General features: G+C 38.4%; 1 protein-coding gene across 5 annotated transcripts in view; it reads left to right on the forward strand.

The window, feature by feature from the left end:
• CUL1 (cullin 1) overlaps window positions 1–25,998 on the forward strand; it is a 99,822-nt gene that overhangs the window by 46,036 nt on the left and 27,788 nt on the right. For all 5 annotated transcript variants that reach the window (XM_041751868.1, XM_041751866.1, XM_041751865.1 and 2 more), the window contains 7 exons: window positions 13,280–13,454; window positions 15,498–15,665; window positions 19,222–19,272; window positions 19,466–19,556; window positions 20,507–20,670; window positions 24,145–24,307; window positions 25,562–25,692. In XM_041751868.1, the coding sequence (XP_041607802.1) occupies window positions 13,280–13,454; window positions 15,498–15,665; window positions 19,222–19,272; window positions 19,466–19,556; window positions 20,507–20,670; window positions 24,145–24,307; window positions 25,562–25,692 (943 nt within the window). The remainder of the gene's footprint in view (window positions 1–13,279; window positions 13,455–15,497; window positions 15,666–19,221; window positions 19,273–19,465; window positions 19,557–20,506; window positions 20,671–24,144; window positions 24,308–25,561; window positions 25,693–25,998) is intronic.

The following is a 25,998-nucleotide window of genomic DNA, read 5'->3' on the forward strand; positions in this document are numbered from 1 at the left end:
TGCAATTGGAATTTAAATAAAAACTTGAAAAAAAAATTGGGCAGTTGAAAGGCAAATGGAGGCAGGGTACTGATTACGAGGATGTATGAAGCCTTGGCTTAGAGGATACTCAGGCAGACGAGGCAGGAAAGCCACTATTCCAACTGCAGGACTGGAAAGGCTCGGGATTTGAAGTCTCCAATTGGGCTGAAGGTCGTGTGAGACAGGCTAGTGCTTGGGATATGACGGAGAGATCTGTAATCTGTAAAATTAAAAGCCCGTCATCTCCCTCTACTCCCAGGTGCCAAACACTTGGCAGTGAAGACCCTGTGTCCCTGGCATATGACTTGTTGCTTCTATTTAGTAGAACACACTGACTAAGACCATCAGAAGTTCAGGGTCAGGAGACTTAGAGGTTGGTGTGTGTAGGAACTATCAATGCTGGCTGTGACAAAGTTAACATTTAGAGTGATGGGTCTGATTCCGTATCAGAATCCTGGTGGCAGTTCTGGAGACCAAACAGTTCTCTGGAAGAATGAATAGCCCTGAAAAGCAAATCATTTATTGGCCTGAGAGAAGGCAGCAGTGAAGTGGCCAGCTCACCCACTGTGGCCCATGAGTTTCATGCAAGCCATTTCTGGTTGGTGTCTCAGTACTTTATCATCATGCAGAGTAATAGTTGTGAAAGAACAGGATAAACAGAATAAAAGGGAACAGGAAGAAACAGATAATACAGGAAACAGAAGAAAGTCTTAAAAAATTAGTGTTGTCAGATATAAAAAGCTGCTTATTATAGTAATAAAATAGGAACAGGATGCCATGAAAAAGGAGCTCATGTTTCAAATGATAAACTCAGAATTTAAAAAGAAAAGTAATAGAGTTAGAAGAATAGTGGAAAGTGAAACAAAAAGGTACACAAGACTTTGGAGAGTGAGAGCTACCCAGGAGGCCTAATGTCTGACTTAGAGAATCTGTCGAAAAACATAGGGGGGCAGCCCTGGTGGCTCAGTGGTTTAGCGCTGCCTTCAGCCCAGGGCCTGATCCTGGAGTCCCAGGATCGAGTCCCACGTCGAGCTCCCTGCATGGAGCCTGCTTCTCCCTCTGCCACTCTTTCTCTCTCTCTCTCTCTCTCTCTCTCTCGCTCATGAATAAACAAATAAAATATTGTTTAAAAATAGGGGATTTCTTTTTAAATTTGTAATATTTTTCTATAGAGAGAATATAGAAATCATTTCTCAGAACCAGAGATGCTAAATCTCTAGTGTCCAAGATAATGAACAGATCAATACCGGGAACAAAATTGAGAAGTCTCTGTGTAAAAAAAAATTAAGAGATATCCACCAACCCGTAGATTGAATTAAAGGAAGCAGGATAAAGTTCCAGGATTAGCATTGTCCAGTTTGGTCTAAAGAGCAGCCAATGTGTATTGGAGCTAGCAGACCAGGGAGCCATTGTCCTTGTTGCCAAAATTAAGACCAATGGATACGATGAGTAGAACCTAACCCTAAATTACCAAGAGCAGCATATGGAACATATCAAAAGCCCTAAGCTGTCCTTCACAGAAGCACAGTTAGGGAAAAGCCACATAATCTAGCATCCTCTTCCTTTGTGTGGTATCCAAGTCTTTTTATCATTGAGTTGTAGGAGTTGTTTCTGTATTCAGGGCACCACTGTTTTGTCACATGGGTTTTGCTAATATTTCTCCCTATCTAAGCCTTGCTGTTCCTTTTCTTAATGGTGTCTTTGGATGAGAAGGTGTTTTTTATTTTGAGGAAACCTACTTTTTTTCCTACAGTTACTGCCTTCTATGACCTATAAGAAGCCTCTCCCTAGGTCAGAAAGATAATATGTTTTTCTCGTAAAGCTTCATGGTTTGGGCTTTTACATTTAAGTCTATAGTTCATCGAGTAAACTTTTGTATATGTGAGATAGGCTTGAGGTTAATTTTTCCACCATATGGCTTCCATTTTTATTTCAGCCTCATGTGTAGAAAAGACTTGTCCCCAATAGATTACTTTGGTGCCTTTGTTAAAATTAAGTGACAATATAAGTAAGGTTCTATTTCTAGCATATCGTTTCATTGATCAATATATCCATCCTAAAGGAATGATATCTAAGTAATGTTTTGTGAAATATTTTTTGCATCTGTATTTATATGGGATGTTGCTGTTTTCATTTTTTGTTTCTTGATTCCTGTCGCGTTATGAAAACTCTTGGAAGTTAGGTAGTATAAATCTTCCAACTTTGTCTCCCCCCACACACATACCAGTTATTATAGGTCCTTTGCACATTTTATATTTATAAAGAGGACATTTATATGTCCTCTGTACATTTTATATTTAGCTTGTCAAATTCTACTCTAAAAAACTGCCAGGATTAAAGATTGGGATTGCATTGAATTTTTTAATAATGATTTTATCAAGATACAACTCACATACCTTGTAATTCACCCATTTAAGTGGTTTTTAATATATTCAGATGTGCTCAACTGTCACTAAGAAATTTTAGAACCATTTTCATGACCTAACAAACCCTGTACCCTTTAGTTACCATCCTCTTAATCTCTCTACCCCTAGTAATTTATCTTTTGTTTAAGCCAGACAGTCTATATTTTGTTAGAGCATCCTGAGCAGACTAATCCCGTGGTCTTCTGTGACTGGCATCTTCCGTTTACCATGTTTTCAAGCTTCATCCATGTCGTAGCATATATCAATATTTCATTCATGTTTGTGGCTATGTAATATTACACTGAATGGATGTACATTTTGTTCATCAATTAATGACCATTTGGGTTGTTTCTGCCTCTTTGCTGTTATAAATAGTGCTGCTCTAAACATCTGTGAACAAGTGTTTATATGGACATATATTTTCATACTCTTGGGTAGATACCCAGCAGCAGCATTTCTGGATCAGATGGTAGCTCTAAGTTAACTGTTTTGCATAACTTTTCCAAAGTGGTGGTACCATTTTACTTGCCCTCAAGCTGTGTGTGTGGGTTCCAGGTTCTCTATATCCTGACCGACACTTGGTATCTTTTTGATTCCAGCCATCCTAATGGATGTGAAGTATTACTCATTGTGGTTTTGATATGTTTTCCTAATGACTAATGATGTGTCTATTGGCAGTTTTTATACCTTGCTTAGAGAAATGTCAGTTAAGGGCAGCCCAGGTGGCTCAGCGGTTTAGCACTGCCTGCAGCCCGGGGTGTGATCCTGGAGACCGAGGATCGAGTACTGCATCAGGCTCCCTGCATGGAGCCTGCTTCTTCCTCTGCCTGTGTCTCTGCCCCCCCCCCCGCCCCGCCCCGAATGAATGAATGAATGAATGAATAAATGTCAATTAAGATCTTTTGCCCTGGGCGCCGAGGTGACAGGGTTGAGCAACTCTTGATTTTGGCTCAGATCATGATCTCAGGGTCCCGGGGTCGAGCCCCACGTCGGGTTCCATGCTCAGTGTGGAATCTGCTTGTCCCTCTCCCTCTGACCCCCCACCCTGCTCTCTCTCATCTTTAAAAAGAAAGATCCTTTGCCTGTTTTGTAATTGGGTTGTCTTTTTATTGAATTGTAAGGGTTTTTTATACTAAACACAAATACTTTATCAGATACATGGTCTACAGATATTTTCTCCCATTCTGTAGATTGACTTTTCATTTTCTTGATTGTTTGATGCAAAAGTTTTAAATGTTGATGAAGTCCAATTCATTGACTCCCCCCCCCCCCCCCACCCTTTGGTTGCTTCTCCTTTTGTTGTTATGTCTAAGGATCCCTTGCTAATCCCAAGGTCATGATTTAGTCTTATGTCGTCTTCTACATGGTTTATAATTTTAGCGTACATGTTTAGGTCTTTGATCCATTTTGAGTTTCTATAGTATAAGGTGGAAAATTCATTCATTTGCATGTGCCTGTCTTAGTTGTCCCAGCGCCAGTTGTTGAAAGTCCCTTTTCCCCCATTGAAAGGCCTTGGCCCCTTGGTAGAAAATCATTGTCCACAGGCACATGGGTTTATTTCTGGATTCTCAGTTCTGTTCCACTGATCTATATGCCTGTCCTTTGCCAGTGCCTCTCTGTCTTGATGACTGTGGTTTGTAGAAAGTTTTGGAATCTTGAAGTATGAGTACTCCAGCTTTGATTTTTCAAGGTTGTTTTGGGTTTCCTTGCAATTTCATATGAATTTTAGAACCAGCTTGTCATTTCTACAAAGAAACCAACTGGGATGCTGATGGGGATTGCATTGGGTATGTATATCAATTTGTGGACCATTGCCAGAATGTCCTCCTACCTTTTCTAGTGTAAGTATATAAAGGCATAAATTTCTCGAAAGAATTTTTACCTTTGTTCCACAAATTTTGATAGGTTGTATTTTCATTATTATTTAGTTCAAAATATTTTATAATTTTCCTTGTTATTGCTTTTTTGACTCTTAAATCATATAGAAATGTTGTTTCATTAGAAATAGTTGAGGTTTTCCAGGGTAGCTCATTACTACTGATCTAATTGCATTTTGGTCAGAGAACAAACTCTGTATGACATCAGTCCTTTAAAATGTATCAAGGGCCATAGAACCTATTTGGTGAGCATACCATGGACTATTGAAAAGAAGATGAATTCATTGAGTGTAGACCATGGTGTGCTAGATAGAGCAGGATTGTGTCAGCTTATGGGAGATGACTGTGCACTTCTCCCCAAGTCCCCACTCAGTAATGTCATGTTGAAATCTGCCGTGGTGGGAGTGTGAGGTCAAATTTTGTTTCATGTATTTCAAAGCTCTGTTAGGAGAATATACATTTATGATTGTCTTTTTAGTAAATTTACCCTTTTAGTATTATGAAATGTCCCTTTTATCTCTGGTAGTATTTCCTTGACGTCTGTTTTTTCGGGTACTGTTACAATAGGTTTAAGTTTACCATTTTCTGATTTTTTTTTTCCTGCTCTTTTAAAAAAAATCTTTGTTCCTACTTTCCTGCCTTTTGGATTATTTGAAATTGTTTATAATTGCATTTTAATTTGTCTGTTGGCTTTTTAGCTATTCCTCTGAGGTTGTGTTGTATGTGTTACTGGCCTGGAGATTACAACAGTGGTTTTTTTGTTTTTATGTTTTCATTTTTAACCACAGTTAACCCTTGAATAACATGGATTTGCACTATGTAGATCAACTTATACTCAGATTTTTTTCAATAAATAACAGTATTTCAATGTATTTTCTCTTTATAATTTTCTTTTCTCTAACTTATTTTAAGAATACAGCATATAACATATGTGACATACAAAATGTGTGCTAATTGACTGTTTTCAGTAAGGCTTCCAGTCAACAGTAGACTGTTAGTAGTTAGGTTTTGTGGGGAGTCAGAAGTTATATGTGGATTTTTTACTTCATGGAGGGTCAACACCCTTAACCCTCTCATGTATTCAGGGGTGAACTATATTTAGTTAATGTTGTAGGAGGTCAGAGAATGTGGAAACCTTTTAATTGTAGAATTAGATCTTTTTTGTTACATCCATATATGCTGTAAATATTAGAAATTTCTGTTTTAAACCATCCTTTTTATTTTAAAGAATTAAGAAAAATAGCCTTTTATGCTTACCACATAGTTACTGTTTCTAATGTTCTTCATTCCTTTCTAAAATCTAAGGTTCCATGTTGTATCAATTCTCTTCTGCCTGAAATGTAAGTCTGCACTATGCGAGGTCTCTTAGTTTTATTTTATCAGAAAATTCCTTTATTTTGCCTTCATTTTTGGAGAATATTTTCATTGGAAAAGAATTTTGGATTGATAGGCTTTTTTTCTCTCTTTCATCATTTAAAGATGTTACTACCTCTGTCTTCTGGCCTTTGTAGTTTTTAATGAAAACTTAGTGGTAATTTGAATTCCTTTCCACTAGAATTGTGCCTTCTGGTTTGTTCTGTGGGGTACAGGGTCCTTGTATTGTGTCCAGGTCCTCTGAGGCTGGCAGGAAGGAATGGTGGGGAGAGAGTACATTCTGAGTGCACTGGCCTTTCCTCTGGAAAGAGGACTTAGTGAAGAAAAAGAATCCTGTACCTAAAAGGTTTTTTAAACCCCAATCCTGTTCTTCAAAAGGAACAGCTGTTAGCGTCCAGAGGAGCGCCTAGCTGGCTCAGATGGAAGAGCATGTGACTCTTAATCTAGGGGTGGATAAATGACTTAAATAAAAACTTAAAAAAAAAAAAAAACACACTTTAAAATCCAAACAGATACATCACCTATTATCTCCATGTCCAAAGGGACCAGACTATTATTCTCAGTTGCTCTTTCACTTACTGGTGTCTTTCAACATATTTTACTATCGGTCTGTGAATGTACCACAGTTCATTGATTCTAGGTTTGGGTTTTTTTTAAGTGCATCCTCATGTGGATGGCATGGTACAGTGGTTGGTCGGGTGTCCGTCATGACACAGTGGCCATCCCCTGTATCTGCAGACTTGGCTGCACCCTGTTCTGTCAGCAAACCAGTAAGGACCTTTTGAAGAACCTGCCCTGAAAACTTTTAAGAATTTTTAAATTTTTTTATTTGACAGAGACAGAGCACAAGCGGGGAGAGGGAGAAGGCTCCCCAATGAGCAGGGAACCCAACATGGGGCTCAATCCCAGGACCAACCCAGGCTGAAAGCAGATGCTTAACCCGTCGAGCCACTCAGGCACCCTGAATAAACCTTTTAATATCAAGCAAGCTGAGGACCAACCAAGACTTAACAAAATGGGTGGGAGCAGGTGAGAAGGAAATCCTTTGTGGAAGCCCTCAGGCAGTGCTTGCACACTTGGCAAGCCCGAAGACTGGGGTAGGTGGGAAACAGACCTCCTTCACGAGGGAGTAAATATAAAAATTCTGTCTAGGAATGTCCTATTTTAATTGACAGCATTTTCTTAGTGATACTTAAAGTAATGATGGTGGCTTGCATGAAATTTGGTAAATACCTGGCAATTTTTATAACCACTTTATATTCTAGGACATTGTTAAAAACTGCATACTGTATCCTCAGGTAAATCCAACAGTGTATTTAACTAGTTCCCTATGTTTGCCAAGTAGATTGTTACAAGATTTTTGCCATTGTGAGCAATGCTGTGATAGTTGACTAGCTAAGTACTTGTATAGTTCTGTGAGAATTTCCCCCGCGATAAATGCTTATAATTGCCATATCAAAAGGGATGCACTTTAAGGCTTTTGAATATATGCAAATTATATTCCAGAAAAATTGCAACTGTGTATGCTCTGAAGCTCCCATTTCCCTGCACCTTAGCTGTCACTGGGCCTAATTGTTTTTTTAAATACCTTTGTTAACTTTAATAGCTGGAGATAACATATTGCCATGAAACAGAAGTCAGTCTGAACAAGGTTAACCTAAGAAATTTCTTGGCACCAAACCCCTGGAACTGGGTGCTAGGTCAAAATCAGGACTTTCTGTGTGGCAGCATGTGGATTGGGGCGGGGGCCAAGGGTGGGGTGGTGGAAGACAGAGGCCACACAGAAAAGGAGACAAAGCCTCGTATCTGGGCAAGGAGGGAGGAGGCTGCCCTTTCCATGGAAATCTTCAGTGACAGGGTGAACTGGAAAAGTAGCAGACGTACTCTGCCACTAGTCCAAGCCAAGTTCTGGATGTGAGGGGCATGGGGAACGTGTGTCCTGAGAACTTGTTACCTTGGATGTGTTTGGGGTTTGACTTTGTATTATCAACTTTTGGAGGGGATTTCTCCAAGCTGCAAATCAGTGCAAAGGCCCCACTAAAAAAGGAGTCCAAAAAACTAAAGTTACAGAGCAGAGGAGAAATTCCACCAGACCAAGTCACATGGAACAAACAGAGTGAGAGCCCCAAGAACAGCAAACAAAGGGTCTTTAGAGGGGGCACCTGGGCAGCTCAGTAACTGAGCATCTGCCTCCAGCTCAGGTCATGATCTCACAGTCCTGAGATCAAGCCTCACTCGTGGTGCTCTCTGCCAGCGGGGAGCCTGCTTCTCCCTCTGCCCCTCACCCCGCTCATGCTCTCTCGCTCTCTGGCTATCTCTCAAATAAATAAGATCTTTACTACAAAACAAAACAAAAGATCTTTACAGAGCACCTCTAAGTATGTGAAAAACGGTTACATAAAAGAATCAAAACTACAAAGGAACAAAACAAGACAGTGTTTAGAAAGAAACCAAGGGGGAGAAACGGAAAATTCTCTAGGTGTGAAATAAAATGTTTAAAGTAAATAGCAAATTTGACATTGATTCTTTCAGAATCAATTAACTAGAAAGTTTGAACAAAGATAAAGTGATAGAACAGAACTGAAGACCTGAATTGAGATATGGAAGGTGACATGAAAATGTTTGACATACCTGTAGTGGAAAATAGGAAAACAGAAATATTTGAAGAGATGGCAACCCGAGAATTTTCCGGAATTGGTGGAAGGCAAAAAGTATGAATGTCAAATTTCTAGGTAACCAAATAAAGTATATTAATCCAGAATGATGTAAGAACTATGACAGAATAACAAATCCATCAATCCAATAGAAAGAAAAAGAAAATACAAAACAAAATAAGGTGATAAAAATTAATCCAAATAGCAATGTATAAAACAGTATATTTATATTTTGGTTTTATGATAAAACCAAACTTATCCATCGGAAACTGTCTGACTCCATTTTAAAGAGTGCATTTTGCTGTGGTTTGCATTGACACACCAAGAAAGAGAGATACAAAAGTTGCAGATATAAATTACAGATAAAGAAATGGAACAAACATATTGAGGTAAATTCTAACCACACATCTGATCCGGTGGATTTTCTGAGGCATGATTGTGAAGAGTGAACACGATTACCTCCTAGTAATAAAAAAAAAAAAAAAAAAAAAACAAATAATCAGGAATATTATTCAAAGTTTAGGGATCCCTGGGTGGGGCAGCGGTTTGGCGCCTGCCTTTGGCCCAGGGCGCAATCCTGGAGACCCGGGATCGAATCCCACGTCGGGCTCCCGGTACATGGAGCCTGCTTCTCCCTCTGCCTGTGTCTCTGCCTCTCTCTCTTTCTCTCTCTCTCTGTGACTATCATAAATAAATAAAAATTAAAAAAAAAAAACAAAGTTTATATACTTGTTAACAGGGCCTCAAAATATATGATGTATTTCAGAGACATATAAGAGAGAAACTGGCAAATCTATAATTAGGGAGATTTCCATTAAAAAATTCTCAGTAATTAATAAACAGACAAATCACCAAGATTTGAAAAACAGAATGCTCTAATGGGTTCCTGTATTCAACAGTAAGAGAATGGACTTTTTTTTAAGCACATGTAAAGAAAATCACATTCAGCTATATGTCTCATCACATTTTTAAGAAACTAGCAAAGAAATAATATTCTCTGATTCATTCTAAAATGAAATTAAAGGGTTTTTTTAAAAAGTTAAAAAAAATCACTTCGGAAATCTAAAAAATCCTAAACAACTCTTAAGAGAACTAAAAATGGAAAAGAGAAAAGACAACTGAACAATAAGGGAAACCCATGCATATCAGACCTAAGTGATGTACCCAGAGTGGTGTGAAGAAGAAAATCTGTTTCAAATGCTTATGTTAAGAACAAAAATACCAAGCTAACAGATCAGGACAGGGTTTTCTAGAGAATAATACAAAGAAGTACATTTTTAAAAAGAAATGAAGTAAAAACCCCCAAACTGATTCTTTGCACAATTAATCATAACATTTAAAATAAATATATCACAGAAAACAGGTTTTTTAAGAGTTCAGACAACTGGGCAAGTATACTTGAAAACTTCACTGAAATGGACGGCTTTCTAGAAGCAGTAATACCTAGAGTGGGGAAAGGATAGACCATGTCATATGTGGTTTGTGAACCATTGCATAGCCGTGCAGGGAAATATGAAATTATAATTGTTCTTCATACACAATTTTACTTTAGTTAGATTAGAAATCTCAGTGTGAAATCAGTTGTAAAAGACAATGCACTAGTGCCTTGGCAGAGAAGAGGATTTCCTAAGTAAGAATCAAAATGTAAACTGTGAAAGAAAATTTGAATAAACTTGATGACAAATTGAGAATTTATCTTTAAATGGTGCTTTTCATAAAAAAAAAAAAAAGGCTACAAACTACAAGAAGATAATAACTGGACTATATAATTGATACAGCAGGGATTTTCATAGTAAACTGCCAAGTCAGAAAGTGGCAACTCAGTATTTGTCGGTCTGTAATACTTATTTTTTAATATTTTATTTATTTGAGAGAGACCAAGCATGAGCAGGGGGAGGGGGCAGAGGGAGAGGGACAAGCATACTCCCTGCTGAGCAGGGAGCCCAACTTAGTACCCTATCCCAGGACACTGGGATCATGACCTGAGCCAAAGGCAGACACTTAACCAACTGAATCACCCAGGCGCCCCAATATACTTGTTTTTAAAGATGTTTTTCAGGCAAAATTCACATACTGCAAAGTGCACAGATCTTAAATAGATAGTTTGAATTTTTTGAAAGATCTATACACCCAGGTAAACCATATCCTACTCAAGATACATAGAGCTCCCTGGAGCCCCTGATGGTCCGTTTTCACCCTCTAAGGAGGAAGAAATCACTCCTGATTTCTATCAGTAGATTAATTTAGCCTAATCTCATGTGAATGGAACCATACATAGCTGGCTTTTTCCCTTCAACAAGTTTTTTTTGTTGTTGTTTTAAGATTTTATTTATTTAGGGGATCCCTGGGTGGTGCAGCGGTTTGGCGCCTGCCTTTGGCCCAGGGCGCGATCCTGGAGACCTGGGATCGAGTCCCACGTCGGGCTCCCGGTGCATGGAGCCTGCTTCTCCCTCTGCCTGTGTCTCTGCCTCTCTCTCTCTCTCTCACTGTGTGCCTATCATAAATAAATAAAATTTTTAAAATATATTTTAAAAGATTTTATTTATTTATTCTTCATAATAAATATTGTAGAGAGCCCGATGCGGGACTTGATCCCGGGACTCCAGGATCACGCCCTGGGCCAAAGGCAGCACTAAACCTCTGAGTCACCCAGGGATCCCCCCTTCAACAGGTTTTTAAAACTGATTTGTAACAGTTCATTTTTTAAACTGCTGAGTGGGATTCTACTCCAGGCATGTATCTACCACCATTTGCACAGGAAAAACTGCAGAGTGGTTCTATCATGTTCTACTCTCATCAGTGTCTGAGCAAACTGTTTTTGAAAAGAATGTGAAAGATGGGGACAGAGAATGTACAGGAAAGGAAATGAAAACAATAAACTCCTAGGCTGCTCCATCTCCCTGTAATCAGAGAAATGCTGATGACAACCGAGACGAGGGACGCCAGAGTGGCTCAGTGGTTGAGCGCCTGCCTTCCACTCAGGGCGTGATCTCGGATTCCCAGGTTCGAGTCCCACGTCAGGCTCCTTGCTTGGAGCCTGCTTCTCCCTCTGCCCATGTCTCTGCCTCTCTCTGTGTCTCCCATGAATAAATAAAAAAAATCTTTATTAAAAAAGAAAGAAAACCGCGATGAGCCATGGTTTGGATGTGTGGGAGAGACTATAGGCAATGAAACGTGTGCACCTCTGGTGACACCTAGGGACTTGTAGAGCACATCCGGCAAGGTGTAGTCAAGTGCGTGGTGGCCCTCCTGTCACCTGGCAACTGTGCTATGAGAAACTTAAATATATATGTGAGGGAACTTGATAGTACTGTTCTTTGCAGTTTTGTCAGTGCCCAAACTTACAGCCCACCACGTGATCATTAGTAGGGCCCCTCAACAGGAAGAGGGATAGCTGCCTGTAGATCTGTACCGTAGCTAACGTTTGAGTACAGATGGGATAGTAATAGCATGTACAGTTTCGCAGTAAGCTATGAAGACGTTCACAGGAGAGCTGTGCACCAAATCACGGGGCTCTTTGCCCCTAGAGGAAGTGGAAGGAGGACTGGCATTAGGAGGAGGAGGCACACGTTGCAAAATCTGCCCGACTTAACTTCCTAAAAGGTTGAGGTGAAATGTAAGTGGAATGAGACAAGTATGGGAATATGAGATTTGTCCAAACTGGATCATGAATTTATGAGAGTTCGTCGTGTGTTATAATCTGCCATTCTCAGTGCATCTGAAACATTTAATAAAATGATTCACTGTTTTTAAGGAATCCTTCTCTGATTACTGCTGAGGTTGAAGTTTGTTCATTTTTTTGTTGTTTTTTGTTTTGTTTTCAGATTTTTGCCATTCATATGTATTTCAGCTTTGGTATTTTCTGTTGGTATATTCTGCCCATGTTCCCGTGGAGGTTAACTTTTTCACATTGTTTTTTATTATTTTAATTGATTAAAGGTAGTAACTCATTAAGGATACCTTTCCCTAAAATGTTTTCAAAATTTCAGATTAAGTGTTTTGATGACTTTGCTGAGAAAAGCCTTCTCCAGTCTGAGATCAGGAAAATGTTTGTGTGTATATTCTTTGTTTTATTGTTTCGGTTTGTATATTTTAATTCTTAATCCATTTGTAACGTATTCGAGTATGGAGTATTTTTTGAAGTTGCCTCAGTCTTTACCCACTAACTTGAAACAAATAGGCCGGAATATTTTGTCTTACTGGATTTTTCTTTCTCAGTCAGTGTTGTTGTCTTTCAGTTAGTTTTAGCCCAGTAATACTTCATGCAGACGAACTAAAAGAGTATGAAAAGTTACAACAAAGTAGAGTGGTTCTCTGCCTCAGCCGGCCCATCTTCCCATGCTCGGCAGCCTCCCAGAGCTATTGTCGACTTAGGGGCCTCTTCTGTGACTCCAGCATCTCCGTCCCTTCTAATAGCACAGGAGCCCTGCTCTGTTGTGATTGATCAGTTTAAAATAAAATTTTAGTTATTTTGATATGTATCATGTATATTTCTAGAAATATAGCTAAGAATCAAAATAGACTATGGTTAGAGCTTTTTTGTTTTCTTGAAGGAGGTAATTGCTTCTGTCTCTTGTTTGGAACCTTTGTACCAATGGCCAGTTCTTTTCATGGCTTCTGATACGCTCTCGGGACAATATCCCACAAGGTCAGTCGCATTATGTGATCTGAGAAGATAAGATCCCCGTGTTTTCTTGGCGACCTTCCTCAGAACCTTCCTCTGTTCTCAGCAGTCTGCTCCCTGGCCTGTGGATAAGCTTGTAAATGGGGCTGGTTGACTTCAGCCTTATTGCCCTGTTGAATGGAAGCTTTTTTCCACTGTAGTTTTTACAGATTTTTGTTGCTATATTGGAAATATTGGTATGAACATATTTTCTTTAAACATATTTTGGTATTAATCACTGTTGATACTGATGATGCACATTGATTTCCTTAACTTTTCTCCAAGTCATGTTTACAACTACTGCACGAGTGTTCACCAGTCAAACCAAGCCCGAGGGGCTGGTGTCCCTCCTTCCAAATCAAAAAAGGGACAGACGCCTGGGGGAGCTCAGTTTGTTGGCTTGGAATTATACAAACGACTTAAAGAATTTTTGAAGAATTACTTGACAAATCTTCTTAAGGTAAGAGGTTTTACATATATACTGACCATTTATAAATAGAGTGTAAAAAAGTAGTAGTGAAATGATTATTCTAACATGATTGAATTCTAAATTGCTCACTGTTATGTGTTCATTGTTTCTGGCATTGATGTGTGCATTTTGCTATTGCTTAGTCTTTGACCTGTTGTCAAGATGAAACTTTCATAAGCCCTTTCCTGTTTTTTTAGTTTGTTAAATGAGAAGTTTTTGGTAGCTATACCAGAGTAGCACTTTCCTAACCATTTTCTATTTGGTCGTTAGAAATTGATGACTCTTAATTTCCAGCATTTAATTATGAATTCAGATGACCTATGTTCTGTTTCGAACCCAGTGTGTTGTTTTGTATACAGACGTATAATAAATGATCATAAGGTTTTCTAACCTTTGGAAATCACATTTTTCCAGTGTGACTTTGCTTTTTACACATGGTCACATAGTATGTTTCAGAACTACGATGAAATCGTGCCCTTGGCTAGGATGGGTTTCTCCTGGGCCAAGCCATAGCTCTGGCAGTGATGTTTTTCATCTTCATCTTCTGCCTTCATCTCCATCCTCTGTAGCAAGGGCAGTATGGTGCCTTCCATCCAGCCACAGGATGGACAAGTGGCTCCTTCATCTAGTGCTACCCATATCACATAGAGTGAGTGAAGACATCTCTACTTTCTACCTCGGGGAAATTTGTGCTGTGTATATTTTATTTACACAGATCCTAGGCAAAAATTTCAGCAGGCTTTTAATATATTTTACGAGGTAATTGGAAACCTATTATCATTCTAACAGACCATAGTTGATTGACCACAAATTGTGGCTAAAATGTTCATGATCCCTAAACAGTGTTTGTAATGTTTTGCTGAAACCACAGTGTCCCTATTTTTATTCATAACACTTTGTAAAGTGAACACTGGAATTAATTATTCTTCAGCATTAAAATGAGGAACACTAGTAGTATATTGTACTGTATGAAAGTATTGGTAGCTGTGCTGTATCAGTGATCTTTTTTGCCTTTTTTTTTTAAACTAAAAGGTCACGTACTATAATTCAGAGTGACTTAGCTTTACATTTGATAGTTCATTCCTTATGTAAATTTAAATGAACAAAAACATGATTGTCTCAAGATAATGATCAGGTTTTCATGTGGCTTGTTTGGGTCATTTGTGTACCACATATTTGTCAAGACTTCTTACTCTGGTGGGAGACGAGGCTGAGCCAGGGGGGTGGCATGCCTGGAGCCTCAGGTCCCAGCAGGACTGTGTCCCTCCTGCTTTTACCTTGGTGCTTTTCTGCTACAGTATATATGTATACTGTATCCATAGTAGTGAAACATGCAGTTTTTAAAGGGCACACTTTACTTTGTAGATGTCATTAAAACCTGAGAAAAAATGTCAAGTTGGTTCTTCACATAAAAAAATTGTGGTTTAAGTTGTGGAAATCTTGGTAAAAATAATTTTGGTAAATGCACAGATTTTCCCCTCGAGATCTTGTTAAAGAAGAAATATTGCACCATTATACTTTATTTTTTACAGAGATGTAACAGATTACCACAAAAACTGTATATTTATCATTTTTTAGATAAATTTAATGAAGGAGGAAGATGCATTAAAAAATCGAATAGTATTGGCCCCATGGTCTAAATTGTTCATAGGACATTTTAATTTTTAACAGAAAATACCAAAAATAGGGATGATTTGGAGGTAAATTCCTTTGTTAATAAAAATGAATTACTCTCATTCTAACAGTTCAGAGTTCTGTAAAAATAAATAAATGAGAATTCCAGGTTCTTTGTATGAGCGTGTGTGCATATTTAATACTACTATGAAAAAGTTCCAGTTTGAAGAAGTTTTTATTAAAATTCTCTCTGATCTGATTCTCACAAGCAGATGAGCATGTTTTTGTATACAAAATAAAAAGCTCATCTGAAACCAAACACAAAAATGTGTTTTAATGCATATTTGTTTTAGTTAATTTTTATCTTTAACTCATCATGTGACAAATGAGTCCTTAAAGCTTGAGTTAACTTGTTTGTAGGATGGAGAAGATTTGATGGATGAGAGTGTACTGAAGTTCTACACTCAACAGTGGGAGGATTACCGATTTTCAAGCAAAGTGCTGAATGGAATTTGTGCCTACCTCAATAGACATTGGGTTCGCCGTGAATGTGACGAGGGACGAAAAGGAATCTATGAGATCTATTCTGTAAGATTTTTTTTTTTATTTTTTTAAACACCTTTCACATGTGTATTTTCTTGGTGATACCTACCTCACCCTGTCAATAAGGGAATCTAGACCAATATTAAGCCATTTTCAGAATAGTAATTAATTTCTTTTGCTTTAATTTATCAATAAATGACTCTTAAATATTTTGTGGCAGGAAAGGGGAAGGATGAATAAATTGGAATTCTAAAATACAGCCTCCATCCTTCTGCATGGACTGATAAGTCTCTTCTGCGATCATTTGACCAGCCATCCGGGTCAGCCTGGAACTGTCCCAGTTCTGGCGCTGGACAGCCCACATGCTGGCTCTGTGTCCGGCAGATCAGTCCCTAGCCTGAGACCCAGGTTTTACAGATCAGCCCTCGTGGTCTTTGTGGTTTGGGAAACTGCTCAAGGAGAGGACTATGCTGTGAGATGTCCTCCTGCCTTCTCACTTTACAAAATAATACGCTACGGACAGAGTAAAAAATCGAGGGGTTCTTTTAGACCCCATGAAAATAGACTTTGAAAAGGCAAAATTTGAATGATTGAATATCATCTTCATTAATTTATTTCTTCAGTCAGGGAAGCTTTTCCTAGGCACATTGGTTTCCAAAGTGTGGTCCCCCAACCTGCCCCATTATGGACACCTGAGAACCTGTTAGAAATGCAGATTACTGGGCCCCGGCCTTGACTTCCTAGAATCCGTGGAGGTGGGGCCCAGCAGTGTGTCACAGCAGGCCCTCTAGCTGATACTGCTGCACAGTCAGATGGGACCACCGATGTCATAAAGTGGTGAAGGGTAGGACTCGACCACAGAATGGTCTGTCCGCTCAGAACAGGCCAGCAGATGCACAGTCTGTACTCTTCTTGAACCAGTGGTATGAAAATGTCAAGTTCTGCGTAATAGGGTTCTCTCCATATCCAAGATTGTTGGTATAATAGCAGTACTTTATTGCTTTACTATTGACAAATTTAATAAAAGAAAAACATAATGGATCACAGATGCAAGACAGACTCTTAACCATTTAAATAGTTCAATTTCTATACCAAACTATTGCTTCATAAAGGTACTTGGTTGTATAGTTTTAACAAAACTTCCTAGATTTAGTGTTTTGATTTGAGCTTTTTGTATTTGCCCTTTTCTTTTCCACTTAGAAATGCTTTCTTAAAAAAAAAAAAAAAGAAAAGAAATGCTTTCTTGAGACTGAAAGTTGTCAGTGTGGGAATTTGTGATTTGGGTTGATTTCCTCTTGGTGCCACTTTGACCTGAAATATTGCATGTGCCCTGCAATAACATCACAGACTCCTAAAAATCATTCTGATTTAACTTTTTGTGTGTTTTATTCAAGAATAAAGAAAATAGAAGTACAAGCATACCTCAAGATTTGACAGCTCTTATTTTTTTATTTGCTTTGAAACCCATACGTTCTATCTTCTTAAGTCCTGTAGTTACCATTTGGAAATAAGATAGGCAGCCATACTTTTTATTTTAGCAAAGACTAATTAATACCTCTCTCTAGAAACAGTTTCCTTTGTGTGCTGTTTCAGTGAAGCCGATGAATTCATTTACAGTTCAAGCTTCAGTTGACACAGTGAAACAGTTGGGCACAATGATCTCTCATTGTATTTTCTAAAAGTTCCGGAAGGTGGAGATGATTTGTCAGGAAATATAAAGCTTTACTCTTTTCCTAATAATTCTTTTTTCCTTTTTAATTATAGAACATTATTGTTTTCCTTTTATGTCCACCAGAGGACATAAATTAATTTCATTGTTGATACATTAAAGTGATTGAGCAAGATTTTTTCCTAGATTCTGTTCCTCTGAACTTTATCTGGAGTACCTTTGGCCCTTCTTTCTTATCTTGCCAATTCTCTTCCTTTCTTCCCTCAAAGTGATAAATTATCCAGAGTCAAATTAAACCTGTCTAAGGCTGTCTTACTTTAGAAAAATGTTTGGAAAAAAGTTATTTTTAAAGGTGCAGTATATCTTTACTAGAAGTTCATGGCCATGGCATTGCATTTTCCCTCCTGCCTGACTCCTGCATTAAAGAAGTCTGAAGAGTCAAAAGAACAGCAACAGAGAATTTGCACAGGGAAAATTTATTTTCAAAACAAATGCCCCAGGGTTACATTTTTCCTGAAAAATGAGGTTCTTCCTCATATTTAGCCTCCGAGCATCTCCTCAGATATCATAGTTTCTAATTTGGAAATCTTATTTTTATGCTAACATTACACGAGTATGTATTGTTCATACTTTATTAAAAATAGTTTTAATATGAAATCTTGCCATTGACAACAGAATGGGTGGATCTGAAGAGTATAATGCTAAGCAAATCAAGTACCATATGATCTCACTCATATGTGGAATTTAAGAAACAAAACAAAAACAAAAGACAAACCGAAAAACAGACTTTTAACTATAGAGAATAAGCTGATAGTTACCAGAGGGGAGGTAGGTGGGAGCAAGGGGAAAATAGGTGATGGGAATTAAGAAGTGCACTTACTGTGATGAGCAGTGAGTAATGTGTAGAATTGCTGGACACTGGAAACTAATATAACACTGTTAACTATATTGGAATTAAAATTTTTAAAAATAATACATTTAAAAATAGTTTTCTATTAAATATTGCTTTCATGTTGTCTCTTTTTTGTGTTGTAGAAATATCACTCAGTGAAAGCTCATTACATAAATTATTACATACAATCTTTTCTGAAATATAAGTCTTACATAAACCCAGCTTTATCTGTGGTTAAATTTGGGAAAAATAAGAGTGAATGCATTTATGTTTAAGTTCCTCAGCAATTTGTATTAGTAGTGAATTGTTATAAATTTTGACTTACACTCTGAAAAATACCTTTCTTAACAAACAGCTTAAAAATAGTGAATGAATTACAACATTTCTCTTGTGGGGGACAATTTTATAGTGATTTTCTGTGGGAAGTTTTAAAAACTTAAAAATCCGTCAAAGAACCACCGCCACAACCACCACCACCACCCCACACACACACACACACAAAATACAAGTAAAATGAGAAATCTGAGTGATTCATGGAGATTAAACTGCATCTATGCAGAGTGTCCATTTGGTATATTTAGAGTTGTATGCATCCATGCAACATAAATCACCACAATTATGATACAGAACTTGCTAATTTTTTATTGTCTGTTACTTATTTTACTGAGTATTAGGAAACAATGATAAATGGAATTAACCTTCATTAAGTGTGTTAGGTTAGAAATTAAATTTGGGCCAAGGAATAGTGTTAGAGGTTGAATCCACTGTTGTCCTATAAGCTGATATGTATTTTCTCCTAAAATCCAGATTTTCCTCTTTATCTTAATTATTGAAATGCAGGCTAATAAACGTCTGTACTCTGATACTTCCTGAAGTTGTTAAGTCAGTGTCTCTCATTTCATCACGATGATAGATTTTTACCCCGTTATGATCTAGAAATACTGATCAGTGAGATTCAGTCTGATTCCTAGGACTTTAGTCTTAGAAAAACATAGTGAAAGTATAGACATTTTATGCTTCTCCTTTTTCTTTTCATCCAGCTTGCATTGGTGACTTGGAGAGATTGTCTGTTCAGGCCACTGAATAAACAGGTACCTGCTTGTGTGAGTGTGCATGTTGCCCTTTCAGAATCCCCAGGTTTGCTCCTTAGGCATTGTCTCCCCCTTCCTTTAGAATGTCCTGTGAGTATCTCTCGTCTTACATTGTCAATGGACTCGATCTCAGAGATGTGTAGTAATATGCATACTACAGTCTATGACCCACACGTCTCTTTTCTTTATCAAGGTAACAAATGCTGTTTTAAAACTGATTGAAAAGGAAAGAAACGGTGAAACCATCAATACAAGACTGATAAGTGGAGTTGTACAGTCTTACGGTAAACATTTTCCCTTTAATTTATTCAGTTTTTGTATCAAATGATAGTTGTAACAGTATCCCAGCAGATTCATTTGCAGATATTTTAGATTTAAGAATATTGTTTGAATTTACACGGGTACTCAGAATTCTCTTTAAGTTAGTGTGATTCTGTTTGATTTTACCCCATCATAAAAATTGTTTGATGTTTGCACCTTAGGGCAATTTTGAGAATTTAGACATTTGAATAATTTTCTGGTCTCCTACTGAATTACTGTATATACACTATGATAGAGTGTCATTAATGGAGCAGAATGATAAACAGAAATCTTGCTATCGGTTCGAAAAATTGAGGTTGAGAAACCGATAAATGAAGTGTTTTGAAAACTTAGGAGGATCGTATTTTCTCTGAAAGTTTAAATTTAGCCCTCTTTAGGGAGCAGGTAAAATCAATGAAGGGGATTACAAGCTATAAACATCTAGGTATAAAGTAAGTCATGGGGTGTAAGGAGCAGTATAGAGAATGTAGGCAATATTGTACTAACTCTAAGGGACAGATAAGGACCTAACTGTGGGGACCATCTAGTAACGTACACAAATACCAGATCACTGTGATGTACCCCTGAAACCAGTAGGCTGTTGTATGTCAGTTATACTTCAATTAAAAAATAAATGTCATGTGTATTATTTTTAAGCTTTTAGAAATACAAAAGTTTTTTAAATAAGCTGCATGATAACTTTGAAGCATGCCTGGCCATGAGTCAGAATTACTTGCTTCTATGTCTTGGATCTTCTGTCTTTTTCTCTCATTGAAACCGTGTACTTTAGTACCAGTGAATAGCACATTTACCCTATGCCTTATCATTTTCCATTTAGCTTTTATAAATAAAAACTGAATGCTACACCTAGGTATGTTGTGTAAAGTGTAACAAAAACTAGGGTAATTGAAATATAGTTCCTATTTATTTCTAGTGGAATTGGGGCTGAATGAAGACGATGCATTTGCCAAGGGCCCTACGCTGACAGTGTACAAAGAGTCCTTTGAATCTCAGTTTTTGGCTGACACGGAGAGATTCTATACCAGGGAGAGCACTGAGTTCTTGCAGCAGAACCCAGTTACTGAGTATATGAAAAAGGTAAGCTTAAATATGGCATTTAGAGTAGACGTAAGTTACAATAGTTACTGCCGCTCCAGTGAGTGAGTCCTTTTCACGTAGGCAGCTTTCTTCGCAGGTCACTTCTCAGGCCCTGTTGTCCTGTCATGTCATAGCAGGTGCAGACACTTCCACCCAGTGCACCAAGAAGCTTTTATAAACTCATCTGATAACCATGGCTCAGTATTCTCTGTGCTGCTCTGAGGGCAGAACTGTGATAGCCATGTGACTTTTGTGTTCTGAACTGTCTCTCCTAGCATGTCTGTGTGTTTCTGATGGGAGCCACAGTCCTGTGTCAATGAGAAAGTAAGTTTTTAAGAAACACCTATTACTGGATTTGCAAACTTTAAGCTCTTGTTTTTTCACTTCTGAAATACTCTCCAACAATCTCTAGTACAGCCTCACATTTATAGTAAAGCAGGTCCTTCTGAAACTACAGGATATAGGATTAATCATAAACTGTGTACCATCAATCTTTTTCTGTACTAGGTATGTTACGGCAAAGTTCTAGTGTAATTGTTTTCTTGTTCTCCTTGGGAATATGGGTGTCCTGGACTTACCACTGTGAGGAATGACCAAGGTTCAGAACCCGCAAACCCATTCTGTAAAGGGTCGGGTAGCAGATATTTGAGACTTGTGCTCACTGTACGTGGTCTCTGTTGCAGCCGTTTAGCTCTGCCATTGTCATGAACAAAGCAGCTGTGGTTACATCTAAACACATGAGTGTCGCTGTGTTCCAGTGAAATTTTACCTCCAGGCAGGATTTGGCCCGGAGTGTTTAGTTTGCTGACCCCTGAGAGATACACGATTTCCTGGGAGTCCAGCTAACGGTACCTGATCTCCGCTTTGCCCTTTATTCTCTCTTCACTGGGAGAGCACAGGGAGTGACCACAGAGCCCCAACTGAGTTGATCTGCTCACTTAATCAGCACGCAGAGTAAGTGAGCAGATCAACTCAGTTGGAGCAACAGGGAACCTCTCTAAGCGCATAGAGTCCCACCGTTTATGTGTGCTGTTCCGGTTGCATCTCCCCATAGATTGTGGTTAGAAGCTGGAAGCTGAAAGTCCTTGACAAACAAATTTCTGATTCCTCAAAACTAACAAAAATGGACCTCTTCAGAAGTATTACACTTGGAGGAGTAGTAGTTCTCTGTGTCTGTCAGTGGGTTCAGTTAGCTTTTCTGCGTGCCAACCAAGAGTGGGGTCTCCTATCAGTGTACACATCGCAGGAGCAGCACAAGGAACTCTCAGAGTTCCGTCATCTGCGTCAGCCACACTGGGGGAGGTAATCGTACTCTGGTGTAAGGAAATGTGCTGGTGAGGCCAGAGCTCCATGAGCACCCCCAAAACAGGGAAATCTGGGTTTTTGTTTGTTTGTTTGTTTTAAAGATTTTATTTATTTATTCATGAGAGAGACAGAGAGAGGCAGAGACACAGGCAGAGGGAGAAGCAGGCTCCATGCAGGGAGCCCGATGTGGGACTCAATCCCTGGACCCCAGGATCATGCCCAGGGCCGAAGGCAGGCTGCTAAACCACTGAGCCACCCAGGGATCCCTGGAAATCTGGTTTTTAAATCAGGCCTGGAACAGCCAAGGCAGCTTGAAGAGCAAAGATGTCCAGTGGTCTGGATGTTTCCAAACCAATGTGACCCTGCCCTCAAGGAAGCCGTGTGCTTCCTACATCCTGATGCTCTTACAGGGATTCCTTTCTAGAGGGCTTAACGGTTGGTCCCAAATCCAGTTGGATCTTAACCAAACATAACTTCTGTCACCTTCTGGAAATCCATAATACAAAGAATCTATAAGAATAAAACTGGAATCTAACCATGTGAACTGTTCCCTTGCCTATAGCCTTGGGCTACAAGTCTAGCTCTAAATCCCTGCTCAACCATTTACTGGGAAGTTGACCTTAACCTTTCTGGTCCTCTGTTTCTTCTTCTATAAAATGGGAGTAATAATTTTTATAAGTGTTTGGTAGTACACGCATACATCATTCAGAACCTCCAGTAGATGCCTGAGAATATGCAAAACCACAGGATAAAAGGTGGCACAATTTATTTAATAACTTGAGGATAAATTATGTTTAAATTAAATCATTGTCAGGAAATAGAATACAAAACTCATGAATAATATTGAGATAGAGCATGAACCTTTAAGATTCTACTTTTAGCTGCCATCGTGAGCTAATGTGCAAATTCCTCCTCTATGCTCCCTTTTCTGTGATGTTTAGGGATATTTTAGTGGAACCACTTGAGACTCTTTGGCTTCTCTGCAATAGGGATGGCTTTGATTAATGAACCCTAAACCACATTTGGGTTAACATATCCCACTGTCTTCGTGTGATTGAAACTAATGTGAGCTACAAAAGATTTATTGACTATTCTAGGTTACTGATGTCTCTCTCTCTCTTTTTCTCTCTCTCTCTCTCTCACACACACACACACACACACTTTAAAAATAAAATATACAGGGCAGCATGGGTGGCTCAGCAGTTTAGTGCTGCCTTCAGCCCAGGGCGTGATCCGGGAGACCCGGGATTGAGTCCCACGTCCGGCTCCCTGCATGGAGCCTGCTTCTCCCTCTGCCTGTGTCTCTGCCTCTCTCTCTCTCTCTCTCTCTCTCTCTCTCTCTCATCATGAATAAATAAATAAATAAATCTTTAAAAAATAAAATCATTTTGCAAAGTTTGGTACTTTTATAATACAAAATATAGCTTTTTTTTTTATTCAGATCACCTGAATAATTTGAGATTATCATTGAAATTTTGTCCTTCCTTGCTTTCATAGTTTAGTGGTTCCTTGGTGATACTTTACAGAATTTCTGGTGATACTTTGTAAAATACATGGACTTTCATTTATTTTGCTGCCCTTCTTAATGACATCTTTGTTTTCCTCTCTTCCTTGAAGGGAATTGTAAGAACTCAAGATTAATAAATCCACTAGTTACAGAGGCACATACCCAGCGATTGGCAAAAGAAGCCCATGTTTTTCTTTAAATTTTTTTTAAAAAGTATGATTACTGATAACTATTTCCATGTGGTCGTCATCTTAGGGAATATATTTGTGTGATCCTTGACTTCCAGTAGCTTTCAGCCAGAAGTAGGGGTTCTAAATATGATATCTGTGTGTGAGAGATGATCCGTAGGTTTCTCAGATATTTCCCCCAAAAGGTGAAGTGCCATGTATCTGAAGGAAGAAAGGTAGCATAAACACATTTGAATTGCTCATAGTGACGACCTTGGTAAGTCATTTCAAAGGAGCTGGAGGTAGAAATATACTGTAGAGAAAATGAGCACATCATTGACCACTTAAATATGGTTGGTGTTCACCCAAAATCAAAGAGCTCCTTCCCTTTTCTCTTAATTTATCAGAGCAGGTTTGTGAGTTTAATTTGCCATTTTTCACGTAACAGTTTTTTAGAAACAAACCCAAACTGTTCGCTTGAATTAATTCCTGCAGGCAGAGGCCCGTCTGCTCGAGGAACAGAGAAGGGTCCAGGTCTACCTTCATGAAAGCACACAAGATGAACTAGCAAGGAAGTGTGAGCAAGTGCTCATTGAAAAACACTTGGAAATTTTCCACACAGAATTCCAGAATTTGTTGGATGCTGACAAAAATGAAGGTGAGCCTCTCAGACTTTCAAGACATGTGCATGTCTATTATGACCTGCAGTTTTGACATTGTTTGAAATTCTAGACTCAGAGGTAACAATATCACCAACATCAATCACTTTCTAAAAGATTAACATGTGAGTGTGCATTTACCTTGTGTGTAGATTTCAGGCCTCTGTAAAGTGTTTTGGGTATAACTTTGGGGGGCAGGGAGAGCATCTTTGCAGTTCCACTGGGAATATAACTTGTTGCATACACTTCAGCATGAAATGATACTACCCCTGATTTTTTTCTTGAGGATTTTTATTTTGAAAATTCTTCAAGGGATCCCTGGGTGGCGCAGCGGTTTGGCACCTGCCTTTGGCCCAGGGCGGAGCCTGGAGACCCGGGATTGAATCCCACATCTGGCTGCCGGTGCATGGACCCTGCTTCTCCCTCTGCCTGTGTCTCTTCCTCTCTCTCTCTCTCTGTGTGTGACTATCATAAATAAATAAATAATTAAAAAAAAAATTCTTCAAGATGTGAAGGCTAGTATTTTGTAAAAGTATTTCTTTTACCCTTCAGGTTTTACCAGGACATGTTAGGAACTCAGTAAAAGATTGATGTTCAAAAGTTTTTTTTCTTTGGCCTTCATAAACTAACCATGTGCCACACATGTAGTTAATTTGGGGACCCTTTTGTGACTCATTTGTTTGTAGAGTTGAGATGGGTATTCATAAATGCTCCTTAAATTTATTCATTTTTTTAAAATAAATATTTGAGGGATGCCTGGGTGACTCTGGTTGAGTGTCTGCCTTCGGCTCAGGTCATGGTCCTGCGTCAGGTTCTCTACAGGGAGCCTGTTTCTCGCTCTGCCTTTGTTTCTGCCTCTCTCTGTGTCTTTCATAAATAAATAAGTAATCTTAAAATAAATATTTGAGTGCCTATTATGTATGTAACATAACTAATATCTCAAGCTTGAGAATTTTAGGTAGCATCAAAAACACTTTCTGATAAAAAGATGTTTTTTCTCTGTTATTTTGGTGGTTTCTCATACTAAAGGGAAAAATAAACTTTTACAATAGGACAACTTCATTGTTGTTTTCAGCTTAATATATATATACAAAGGACAAAATATTTGGCTATAATTAAAACATTTTTGATTATTTAGATCTGAAAACACCATTTTATTTCAAGGTATCTTTCGTCACAGTATAAATACATACTTAGTACAATGGATGTGTAAAGTTTATTCCGTGTATAATGGTGGCACCTTCTTCTTTCAGATTTGGGTCGCATGTATAATCTTGTATCTAGAATCCAGGATGGCCTAGGAGAATTGAAAAAACTTCTAGAGACACACATTCATAATCAGGGTCTTGCGGCAATTGAAAAATGTGGAGAAGCTGCTTTAAATGTAAGTACTGTGTAATTGGAAATCAATCAGGCCTAACCATTTCCACACAGGAACTGCAGACATGTGTTGTGTGCCTCCATTTATGAATCCAAGTGGTAAGATTTTCACTAGAGCTCTCATAGGGAACCTTGTTTTGGCTTTTTAAAACAAGGTTCACAAACCTCTTGGTTTAGTAAATTCCTCCATGAACTTTTCTCTGATATCTTTCAGGCATTGCGGATGTCATTTCTTGATATTTTTCTTCCCTTCATGTCTTCTCACAATTACATTCCTTACACTAGAAGAGAGAAGATTCATCCATAGAAT

This window comes from Vulpes lagopus, chromosome 4 (genome assembly GCF_018345385.1).
Source record: "Vulpes lagopus strain Blue_001 chromosome 4, ASM1834538v1, whole genome shotgun sequence".
In the NCBI taxonomy this organism is placed as follows: Eukaryota; Metazoa; Chordata; class Mammalia; order Carnivora; family Canidae; genus Vulpes; species Vulpes lagopus.